The sequence below is a fragment of the Schistocerca gregaria genome, chromosome 8 (genome assembly GCF_023897955.1).
Source record: "Schistocerca gregaria isolate iqSchGreg1 chromosome 8, iqSchGreg1.2, whole genome shotgun sequence".
Lineage (NCBI taxonomy): Eukaryota > Metazoa > Arthropoda > Insecta > Orthoptera > Acrididae > Schistocerca > Schistocerca gregaria.
Genome location: NC_064927.1, coordinates 397,737,353 through 397,749,896, shown reverse-complemented (window position 1 = coordinate 397,749,896; position 12,544 = coordinate 397,737,353). Strand labels below are relative to the sequence as shown.

Below are 12,544 nucleotides of genomic sequence, written 5' to 3'. Positions count from 1 at the left end.
TCTGAGTATTATGATAGAACACTTGCTAATAGCAATCGACTGATATGAAATTAACCAACAGCTCTATTCACTTCAAGAAAAAAGCCATCCGTCAACACAGTAACAATGACGTAAAGTATAATCAATATTAGCAACAGCATTAATTAATATTCTATTATCTAGTTCTGCTGAGCTTTAGTATGAACCACTAGCATTACCAAACGTTTACTACTGGTGATAACAAAATCTAACTTTCACTGTAGCTGATTCCACCACTATGCTGTCGTCTGCTTAAACTTAGTTGTAGGATATGCTTTCGCACAGATAAAACAAAGACGTCCTTCTAGTACGGAACCAAATTGACGAACACCAACAGAGGGCTACGCCGGCTCAACGTGAACATACACAACCTTGTTTAATAATCCTACAGGCGTATTATACTTTCATGATAAGAAGCGACAAGATGATAGGACATCTGTTAAGACATGAGGGAATGACTTCAATGGTACTAGAGGGAGCTGTAGAGAGCAAAAACTGTAGAGGAAGACAGAGGTTGGAATAAATCCAGCAAATAATTGAGGAGCTAGGTTGCCAGTGGTACATAGTTTGGTACAGGAGAAGAATTCGTGGCGAGTGGCATCAAACGAGTCAGAAAACTGATGAGAAAGAAAGAAACGAAAGCTCGATTCTAGATAATCCACAAAAAAAGATGAAGATGTACACACTACGAAACATAACAAAGATTACAGATAGACAAATAAATAAAGAAATTGTAACGACGCAGTATTGCTGGATTTGCTGTCAATCGTAGATGTCAAAACTACAACAGTAATGCCAACAGCAGCAACCGTAAGTAAAGTAAATGAATAACAAATAAATGATATGGCTGCAACTGCACTTCCTTAGACATCAAAAGACAGCGACAGCACCACGATGCAGTATGGATGTAAGTATCGCCAAACAATCAAACAATTGTTATTGTTATTTGCAACTGTTAGCAAATATTATTTGCATGCAGATAGCGTTAAGTTAGCCGTAGAGCTGAAATACTCCTTTTTGCTACCGCATGACGTACAGCAATAAAACATCATCCATCATTTTGATTTCCAGCTATTTGTATTGGCCATGTTTGCAGTTAAAATTGTTGGATGTGAGGTCCGCCAGTTATGCAAAACACCGTTTTTCTCAGTATGTGAAATGTTTCGGCACCACTGTGCCATCATTTATTCTGAAATGTGAACATTTTTGTTAAATGATTATAAAATTATGTGCATCTTTCGTTCAAACAACAAATCGTTTCTTTTTGTAAATACCTTTACATTTGGTGTGCATGAATTTTCTGGATCACTTGTGTGTAAATTACTACAGGTAGCTTGTCATCTGCAACCAACCGATGTTGAAAATGGCGCAAATGGCTCTGAGCACTATGGGAATTAACATCTGAGGTTATCAGTTCCCTAGAACTTAGAACTACTTAACCCTAGGACGCCTAAGGGAGGGCGGGGGGTTCGTTGAACCCACAATTTTTTTATGTCCCCCTGCTTTTGCCCAAGTAACTTTCATACTACATATTCCCTTTGAGTTATTGTTTGTTGGCTGTTTTATGAAACGTTAGTGTCAATATATTTTATAGAAAATTCGTGCTTTGAAAGAAAAAATAAATAAACTTATTATGGGTCCAACAACCCCCGCCCCTTAGGCTTCCATGCTATAGACAATTTCCCTTAGTAGGATTTCGTATTTCTCATCTCTACAACAATGGAAGTCAGTTTCTCGTTGGTTGATATACTTGATATTCACAACAATCGATTTACTTTCAGAGGAAGTGATTGTTGATGTCAGTCAGCTGTTATTTATCTTGTAAACTTGCAGTGAGTTAGTGCAGTTCCCAACATGTAGGCCTCCAGTAACTTTGGTATCCTACACAGCAAAACGAAACCAAGTAAAAACTTACTGGTGTTTGGCAACAGTGCACCGAGATAAAGTCACTGTTGGAGGAGAGAAGAATAAAACGAGATAAATGCATATTATAATTCCACTACAGGTGGAATTGATACCATTGATCAAATGGCGCGTATGTACACCTGCAAAAGTGGAACAAAGAGATGGCCTCTATCTGTATTTTACTCTGTCATCGACATTTGTGCTATCAATGCAACCACCATATACATCCAGCTACATCCAAGATGGAATGAAAAGAGACACAACAAACAGAAACTTTATCTTCTGCAAGCTGGGATGCAACTAGTGAAATTTCAGGTAGAAGAAAGAAGTGCCAATGCAAGAGGGTTATCTAACCAAATTGTTCAATCAATGGAGACTATTCTACAAAAGAAAATCAAAGAAGTGACAACAGGAGCACGTCAGCCTCCTGCAGGGAAAGGTCAGTGCCATATTTGTGTAGGAAAAGCTAAAACAAAGAAGCAGAAGTACAACAATCTAAGTAAACCAAAACCGTATTGTGGACCGTGTCATAAACATTTGTGTACACACATTCAGAAAAAATGGTGAAGTGTGTCTCTTGCCTTGAAGTTGAGGACTCAGAGTAGTCTATTGTATATGAACACATCTGTATTTTGTATTGCAATATGTCAATTTTTATTCACTCAATCCAATATTTATAACAATTAACAACATTTATAAACCGATGCCTAAGTTAAAATACATAAACCATTTTGAAAGTTATAATTTTTCGTCAGTAAAGTTATTTAATACCTGTGGGCTCCCCGAACCCCCCCCCCCCCCCCACGTTAGGCATCCAAGTTAGAAAAAAAGGCGTGGGCGTCCTAGGGTTAAACCTAGCTAACCTAAGGACATCACACACATCCATGCCCGAGGCAGGATTCGAACCTGCGACCGTAGCAGTCGCGCGGTTTCGGACTGAAGCGCCTAGAACCGCGTGGCCACCACGGCCGGCCCAACCGATGTTGATGAGAAAGTTTTTTCCTGCGAGTTACCTATCTTCTAGAATGTAATTCAGTTTTTCGCGATGTTTTCGTGCCTATATTCGTTTTTACTTACGTTTTAGTGTGGCAAGCACTTCCATTCTCCGCATCATGCTGAGGTGTTGTGATGCACACGTAAGTTACACGGCGTACCTCACATCCAACAGTAAAACATCAGTTGTGCATTGTTGATACAGTGTCACGACAACACAGATTTGAGATGGCGCATCGTCAGTGGGTGAGGCGCGGCAGCTGTAGCGCCCCGTGCTGTGTTGTGTTGCGCAGGCTGTCGGAGAGCGGCTTCCAGCGGCCCTCGTCTGTTGACAGGGACAGGACGACGAGGCGGCCCCAGGTTTCGGTGCTGCCCGTTGGAGGAGTCGGCAGCGGAGACCGAAGACCGCCGGCCAGGTGAGTGGCCGCTGTAACACCTACAACGCCTCTCGGTGTTAATAAACCAAAATAGCTCCCAAATTAGCTCCCCTGTCCTCGAAATATAAATTCAGAAAATGTCCCAAGCCCCTCCACAAGCAGTAATTTACGAAATAGAAATAAGAGACAAACAAGGGAAATATTAGAAAAAGAAAAGAATTTTAATCATAAATTTTATAAGCATGGGAGGGGGGAAAAACAATAGATATGGTTAAATTATTAGTTATTCTTATATATGAGAAATCAATATTATAGTCACAGAACGTAGGTCTTGAACACCAAAGGTAGCGTTTACTAAAGTATAAATAGACATACAATGCAATTATAATACTCCAGTCTCTATCCTATAGTCTGTTAGAAGTCAATTAGGACGTACAGCTTTAGGCAGCAACAATAGGAGCTTTATTAAACCAGGGTGCAAGAATAATTCGCGACGAGATTGTTTTTTGGGAAGCATTAATTTCAGATCAGAATTAGAACTTTTGTCATATTAGAGGAACGGGGAGGTGATCAATAATCTCTCTGACTTTAACGTCACTTCGTGTGAATATGTAAATATTTTATGGAATTAACGGTTTTTGGACAGATTCGGACTTCGTATTGTGACAGTGGAAAAGCTTTACTTCATCGCGACTAGTAATCATAGATCGTGACAGTTTATGAATATTAAACGGGAACAATCTTTTTATCGAAAGTGACAGAACATTGTTTAGTATCTCTGATACTGACGGGATTCCAGATTAGATACTTATTCAAAGAACCCCTTTGAATGCGATCGTGTGAATGAACTGCTTTATTAATAATTATTGTTAAATAAAATAAGGTGTTAATTTTAAACTGACTATTCGTCTTGAACTTTACTTCGATTTAGGTTCATAAATAATTAGGTTACGTGATTTTCACTAAGAATAAACTGCAGACTAGTAACTGAAACAAGTGAACGAGAATCTACTCAAAACACTAGTATTAATCTACTTATGGCTTTTTCTTCAGAACTGGGAAGACAATACGTGTAGTGACTCACTGGGGTTAATTTAAGAACTAGCCGGGATAAAATAAAACCCCTCAATAAATTAAGATTCCTACTTACATGCAAGATACGGAAGTCGGGATAGAAAAAAGGGTCGCCACACCGCTCAGCTCTTCCTGGTACGCACACCATTCCGCTGTGCATCCCTTTTCTCGTCCTCGGCGTATTGCCAAACGACATACAGCTTGACATTTTCGGTTGTCCGGTGTTCTGCGGGATATCAGCGTCGTACTTGTACGATATTTCGGTAGCGTAGCTCGTTACCTTCATCAGGTGCGAGCTGAGACTACTCCGCCGGCTGCTGGTGACCGAGATGTTTGAGACTACTCCTCGAGTTGTTTCATAAGAGCCCCTCCACACCAACACCAGCATGATGGCCAACTCAATAGTTCTACTACCATCTCTGCATAAGGGTTAGTATTCACTAAAGTGAGGTGTCGAAGGATGTGGGTACTGCGATGTTTGCGTACGTCTGGTTAAGGTTAACCATTAATATTCGCTCATGTGGAAATAGATTGGGTCGAAGTCGAACGAAAGGTAGCTGTTTGAAGGGCAGTGGAAATAAAGTGCGAAGCCAAGAGCCAAGGGAAAAAAACCTCTGCCATAGTTAGGTAGGGTGGTAAGAGCAGTAGCGGATGTCTTGGTGCCTGCGATAGGTCGTGCAAGGGTGGGCTTTGTTAGTAGTGGGTATCATGCAGGTCGATACCTTTGACGTTGTGCGGATGTGTTGCGCGGAGGCTGCCGCTGGGTGCCGGTGTAGAGTCCTCGTTCAGCGTCAGCAACCGGCTGCAGTTAGGTTTATTATCGTTTTTGAGTCCGATAGGTCATATATCGGATGCATAGTGTGAGGGAATGTTAGCGGTTTGTTTGTGCGTCAGTGGGCGAGCTCGTCGGTGTCCCTGCTGTGGCCTGTTGGTCGGCTCTAATAGCAGCTGGTAATTACCAGTCAGTGTTGCTGATGTGCAGGGGCTTGCCGACGTTTGTCGCTTGTCTGCGTATGATAGTTTACCATAGGTGGCTGTGCCCTAGCTAGCAGTGTCTTTGTCCGCTTGTGCTTCCACCTATGGTTGTGATCGTAGTTTCCTAGAGTGAGGATGAAAGGATTGTTCGAGTGTCTAGAGCTCCTGTACAGTCGTGTGGCGTGTTTTTTGAATACTTCCTTGAGAGTATCAAGTCGGTATTCATGGTGAAGATCCACGGTGCATGTCTAGCGTGGAGCGTTGCTAATGATTCGTAGCACCTCTGCAGGGGACGCAGTCCTGTAGGAGCTGCATATCCCCAGACGGGAGCTGCGTACGTCATCAGAGGTTTAATCAGTGTCATGTATATGGACCTCGACACCCTCCTATTCAGTGTGCTTTCCCTGTTGAGCATTGGGTAGAGCTGTTTGAGCCTCGTGTGCGCTATGTTGGCAACGTACTCGATGTTGCCCCCCATGTAAGTTTCCGGTCCAGCCAGACACCTACGTATCTGACTTTCTCTCGGAAACGTATTGGGCGTGTATGTAGTGTTATCGGTCTACAGTGTTGATGTTTGCGCAGTAGTTTCGGTCTACGTGCGAACAGAACTGCTTCGCACTTGTCGACGTTTATTTTAATACGCCATCGCTCCAATCAAGGCTCAGCTGTTCTGAGTGTTGTCTGTATTCGTGAACTGATGATCGACGGTTTCCAGTCATGCGCAAGGATGCCGGTGTCATACGCATAGAAGGCTAACGTCGTGTTTTGTGTTGCTGGGAAGTCGTAAATGTACAGGTTAAACAAGATGGGCTCTAGGATGCTTCCTTTGGGTACTCCAGCTTGGATACCATGTTGTGTTGATTCTTTGACCTGCACGTTAGTGTTGAAACACCTGTTCGTGAGATATGAGTGTATGAGACGTACGAGTCCGTCCGAGAAACGAGCTTCGCTTAGTCTGGGTATGAGTCCGTTAAGCCTTTTCGATGTCGAGGAACACGGCCCCTGTGGCTTTGTTCAGGTTGCAGCCGTGTGTTATATGTTCGACTACGCAGAGGAGTGGACCTGGTCCAGTATTTATGCCTGTGGTCTTCCCCGCTTCACCAGGCGCTCCCTCCGCGGTCCGCGTCCTCTCGCTGCGAGCATTGCCGTTCCCTTTATCGTCCGCTGCAGTCCTGCGTGTTCTCTTTGCTGTCCGCGCCCGGCAGACACGCTTCTCGGTGTTCCATCTTCGGTCTGGGGCGTTTGGAATCCCGTCTGTGGCATTCCCCCTGAGGTCCTCTCCCGCTCACTGTGATCTGCTGGGGGGCGTTGCCGTTCCATTTTCGGTCCGCGGTTCTAGATGTTCCCTCTGCGGTCCGCGCCCGTCAGATCCGACCCTGGGCGTTCCATTTCAGTCTGGTGCGCCTGGAACTTTGTATGGGGATCGTTCTCCATGTCCACGCCTTCAGTTCGTCTATTTGTGGAGTGCTGCAGCTGTCCCCGTCGCTTCAACAATTCCAGAGCAGGATCGCATGCTCTACTTAGCTGGTGCCCCGTGTCACGGTTCATGAGATTATCGGCCACTTTTATCTCTACTCTTTTATAACACTGTCATTACGTCTACATACATACTCTGCAAACCATTGAAATGCCTGGCAGGGGGTACTTGCCATGGTGCCACATCTTATGTTTTCTTTCCGTTCGAGTCACGTCCGCAGCTCGTGGTCGTGTGGAAGCGTTCTCACTTCCCGCGCCCGCGTTCCCGGATTCATTCCCGGCGGGGTCTGGGATTTTCTCTGCCTCGTGATGACTGGGTGTTGTGTGCTGTCCTTAGGTTAGTTAGGTTTAAGTAGTTCTAAGTTCTAGGGGACTGATGACCATATATGTTAAGTCTCATAGTGCTCAGAGCCATTTGAACCATTTCGTTAGAGTCGCGTATGGAGTGTCGAAAGAATGACTTCTGTGCGTCCTGTAATTAGACTAATCTTGATTCGTGATCTCTACTTGGACGAGACGTAGGCATATCAAAAATATCTATAGATTTTTCACTCAATAGCGATTCCCGATATTTTGTAGATAATTAGCGTCTACCTTAGAATGTCTGTCAATTCAAAATAAGGTATTAATCCATCGGGCTGTATTTTAAAATTTTACTTTATTTCGGGACTCGTGTACATTGCGCATTTTCAGTTGTATCTGTAACAGATGTGGATACGTCGTCCTCGTCTCTTAAAAATTCACGTGTCATGCGTAATTGTCGTTCGGAAAATTTCGGTGTCCACTACCCTGTTCTGATATCACATTTTCCCAACCGTAATTGGCTCACTTGTACTGACCGCAGACAGAAATAACTAACAGTATTTATGAAATGACGAGTTTCAGAATGATGGGTGAGGCCAGTATAAAATTCTGAAAGATAAATGAACAGCAGGGTGCTTGGGACGAACTTAGGAAAGCTAGAAGATCCTGGCGTTCGGTTTGCAGCTGTAGGTTTGTCGAATGGAAATGCGGTGTGGAGCCTATCGCTGTTCCCTACTAGCAAATAAAACCAGTCTTACATGCTAATCCTTTGTTCCTTGGACTGTGCAGACAATAGCTTTCATCATAGCTGTAAAGCACGGGATTCCATTGCTTTTATAAAAGACTTAATTAATGAAGGGGACAGAAGAGAAAACGTAGACCAGTAAAAAAGTTAATTAAAATTAAATCAAATATATTTACGACAAAAACACACAAACTATAGATAGTTTTCTCACTGAGAATGGTATTTAGCCAACCCACACTGTAGGCCGTATGTCGAGCTGCTAACGTGCTGTAGGATAAGATGAATGCCGGCTACGGTGACTGAGCGGTTCTAGGCGCTTCAGTCCAGAACCGCGCGACTGCTGCGGTCGCAGGTTCGAATCTTGCCCAGGGCATGGATGTGTGTGATGTCCTAAGGTTAGTTCGGTTTAAGTAGGTCTAAGTTCTGATGACCTCAGATGTTAAGTCCCATAGTGCTCAGAGCCATTTGAACATTTTTTGATAAAATAAATATACGGGGGCTACCTTTTCCAGTTTCCGATCGGTTGCAAAATTAAAACCGCATTGAAGATCCGATGCTTTGCACAGATGTTGGGTAGTGTCTCCAGTACGCCAATCGACCACGTCACATTTCACTTTTCAGTTCTGAGAGCTCAGTGAGCACGAAGGATGCCTAAAACAATAGTCTCCCGTCAAGTTTGAAGGTCGTGTTGTTACTCGATTTCTTCAGACTGAGGAGTTCCGCCTGATTTCACGCAGCCCACATATCGTAACCGTCACTCATCGCAGAAAAGTGCGGCAGTGGTGCAGGAACTTTGAAGCAAGACGTACAAAAGTTTATGGTGCTGGTGGTCAGAGAAGGAAACGAGTGTGAACAGATCTTCCTCAGTTAGTGCATCAGGTGATTCCAGAAATTAGTCTAGGAAGGGCAATGCAGAACAAGCGAAGCGGAATGCCATCAGACGCTGTCCCTGTCCATGACGGTGCTCGACCGCACACTGCGGCTGCAACAGAAACGCTCTTGCAGCGATTCTGATGGGAAGTGGATGATCGGCCATCATACAGCCCGGACTTAGCTCCCTCTGAGGTTTTGTTCCCTGCTCACGTGAACCGCTGGCTGTGAGGGCAGCATTTTTGCGCAGACCTGACATGCAGGCCAGGGTAGAGAATTGGCAGTAAACACAGGCTGTTGCCTTCTACGGCAAGGGAGTTGGAAAATTGGTACAACACTACGACAGTTGTCTAAATCGGAGCGGCGACCACGTAGAAAAGTAATTGGAAGGTGTAGCCAAATGTTTTTGATTTTCACCGCCGTTTCCATTCCGCAACCGATCAGATCTCGAAAAATAGAAATAGCCTTCATGCATGAAATACAGTGACGATCAAACGAGCAACCATGTCTTCTCCAGTCCCTGTAGAGAGTGATAACCGAAAAAATTGGTGAATTTTGCGAACAGAAAAGCACGAACGAAAGTAGTTAGTCATGAGGAGTCAGGTCCTACGAACACATAAATGGACAACGCGGCAGCGCTTACTGCCTTAGCGTTGATGGAATAGCAATGAGGTTCTTATGGGGCAAATCGCCTATTTCCATTATAACACGGAGCATTCCATCATCAAACGTCTCGACTAAAGCTGACTGAATCTACACAGTTCCTTCCAAGGTAGTGGAATCAAGACATGTACAGTAACATGGCGTCGACTCCCGCACTAGTACTAATAACGAAGTGAAGTCGTCCAAGAACTGCAACGATGAGGGGCTGGGAGACGGCCCCTCCGTAGTTCAGTCACCTCAGGTACAGAACAGCAGCGTGCCTCCTCCAAAAAGAAAAGGTCCGTGCAGCCAACTCGACTGGAGATAGCATTACAAATGGTTCCTGCTGCTTTCGGCCGGCGGGGCAGCTCCGCCTCTTGGCACTCAGGTTGGTGACCCCGCGGTGGAGCCAGTTCTCCAAATACGGGCAGGACTAGTACCCTTAAACGTCGTCGCAGCTGCAGAACTTCTACATATTTTCATCATCTTGTGAATTTTCTGAATTAATTGGGGAACACGAAAACTGCTCTACCCCCTGCATTCACTGGTCCTCTACTCAGTGTAGTGGGAAAGATTAATTTAAATGCATAAATTGACTAATGCCATTTCCTTTTTAATTGATGGATCTATAGGCCCTTAACTGCTATAAATGAAATCGTGATTATCTGATCAACACGAATATGCAAATGGAAGCGTGATTTTAATTTCTCTCTCATACTTTATAAGGGGACTGGAATAGACTGGACAGCTACTGAGATTTTCTCACGTGCTATATACGTACCGGAAAAGTTCACATGATATTTTGCGCTATGAAGGGAAAATTACGGTTCAAACACATTGACCAAAGCAGAACATGGTATATCTAAATGGTTCCGCTCTTCGGTGTCAGCAGGTACCTACAAGGAAACACCACCAACATGACATATTTTAAAGAGAAAAAATGCACAGTAGAAAGATGTCAGCCCCAAAAATCGATCCCACTCGAAAATTTGGGCAATGATTCAGACAGTAGACAGTAAAGACCTGTTGAAAGTATAGCTTTTAAATCTTCAAACACTTCTGTTATTTGTCACTCGCTTCTCCCCATGGCAGCTGCCTAACGCCAGAGTGGGAAGTACTGTACAGTAGTCTGAGTAATATATTTTTGAAATAAACGCATCACCTCGGTTCCGAGACTTCCGGAACATGTGCAGAAAATTGGAATAGAGATCAACGCAAACATCATTTCCGCCCTTTTTACTGCCCATGAAAACCACACAGTGCATGTTGTTACGACATACAGCGAGACCTTCAGAGATGGTGGTCCAGATTGCTGTACCCACCGGTACCTCTAATACCCAGTAGCACATTCTCTTGCGTTGATGCATGCCTGTATTCATCGTGGCATACTATCCACAAGTTCATCAAGGCACTGGTGGTCCATATTGTCCCACTCCTCAACGGCAATTTGGCGTAGCTCCCTCAGAGTGGTTAGTGGATGACATCATCCATAAACAGTCCTTTTCAATCTGTCCTAGGCCTGTTCGACAGGGTTCATATCTGGAGAACATGCTGGCCACTCTAGTCGAGCGATGGCGTTATCCTGAAGGAAATCATTCACAAGATGTGCACGATGGGGGCGCCAATTGTCGTCTATGAAGACGAATGCCTCGGCAATCTGCTGCCGATATGGTTGCACTATCGGTCGGAGGATGGCCTTCCGTGACCACCAGCGGCGTACGTCGGCCCCACATAATGCCACTACAAAACAGCAGAGAACCTCCAGCATGCTGCACTCGCTGCACAGTGTGTCTAAGGCGTTCAGCCTGACCGGTGTGCCTCCAAACACATCTCCGACGATTGTCTGGTTGAAGCCATATGCGACACTCATCGGCGAAGAGAACATGATGCCAATCCTCAGCGTTCCAATCGACATGTTGTTGGGCCCATCTGTACCCCGCTGCATGGCGTCGTGGTTGCAAAGATGCACCTCGCCATGGATGTCAGGAGTGAAGTTGCGCATCATTCCGCCTACTGCGCACAATTTGAGTCGTAACACGACGTCATGTGTCTGCACGAAAATCATTATTCAACACGGTGACGTTGCTGTCAGGGTTCCTCCTAGCCATAATCCGTAAGTAGTGGTCATTGACTGCAGTAGTAGCCGTTGGGCAGCCTGAACGAGGCATGTCATCGACAGTTCTTGTCTCTCTGTATCTCCTCCATGTCCGAACAACATCGCTTTGGTTCACTCCGAGACGCCTGAGTACTTCCCTTGTTGAGAGCCCTTCCTGGCACAAAGTAACAATGGGGACGCTATCGAACCGCGGTATTGACAGTCTAAGGATGGGTGAACTACTGACAACACGAGCCGCGTACCTCATTTCTGGTGGAATGACTGGAACTGATCGCCTGTCGGACCCCCTCCGATTAATAGTGTGCTGCTCATGCATGGTTGTTTACGTATTTGGGCGGGTTCAGTGACATCTCTGAACAGTCAAAGGGACTGTGTCTGTGATACAATATCCACAGCTAACGTCTATCTTCAGGAGTTCTGGGAACCAGGGTGACGCAAAACTTTTTTGATGTGTACTGTTTTGAGGCTGAAAACATGCTTTGTGCACTGTCAAAGTATGCGGTGAGAGGAAACACTTTGCTTTGAACATTTTTATGTTGTTATTCAAAAACGCTGTAAATGAATGAAATAAATTATTCTATGATTAAAGAATAGAGCTACGTAATTATTAATATAACTGTTGTGCATAATTTTCTTCCGATTTCAAAGCTGTCGTTGTTTACAAGTACAATGGACGTGCTCTTCTTCATGATTGGAAAAATTAAATTCTAAATAGAAAATTTACATTTAACAGTAGTTAAATTTACATTTACAGTAGTTAAATTTACATTTAACAGTAGTTGTTCGGTTGCTTAGGTACAGCTGCATAAAGCAGAATGTATGTGTGTACATCTGGAGTCCCATCGCAAATCCCTGGACCGATTTCAACCAAACTTGCCAGGAAAACAGCAGGCCCCATAAGTAATAGCACTGTGGTGTTTACACCTCCTAGCTCCAATACCAACGAACACATGGGCAAAAACGTGTTCTTCCAGCCCTGGGGTATAGGCTGTCTTGCACAGTAGGTATATAACGTGGCAACAGAATCGACCTGCTTTATCAACCTCCTTT

General features: G+C 44.4%; 1 protein-coding gene across 2 annotated transcripts in view; it reads left to right on the top strand.

Annotated features, from left to right (window-relative positions):
• The window catches only part of LOC126284636 (serine protease filzig-like), a 290,556-nt gene that overhangs the window by 193,924 nt on the left and 84,088 nt on the right, over window positions 1-12,544 (top strand). The window contains exon 5 of one of the 2 annotated variants that reach the window (XM_049983711.1): window positions 3,210-3,332. In XM_049983711.1, coding sequence (XP_049839668.1) covers window positions 3,210-3,332 — 123 coding nt within the window. The remainder of the gene's footprint in view (window positions 1-3,209; window positions 3,333-12,544) is intronic. The other variant, XM_049983712.1, reaches the window with a different exon arrangement.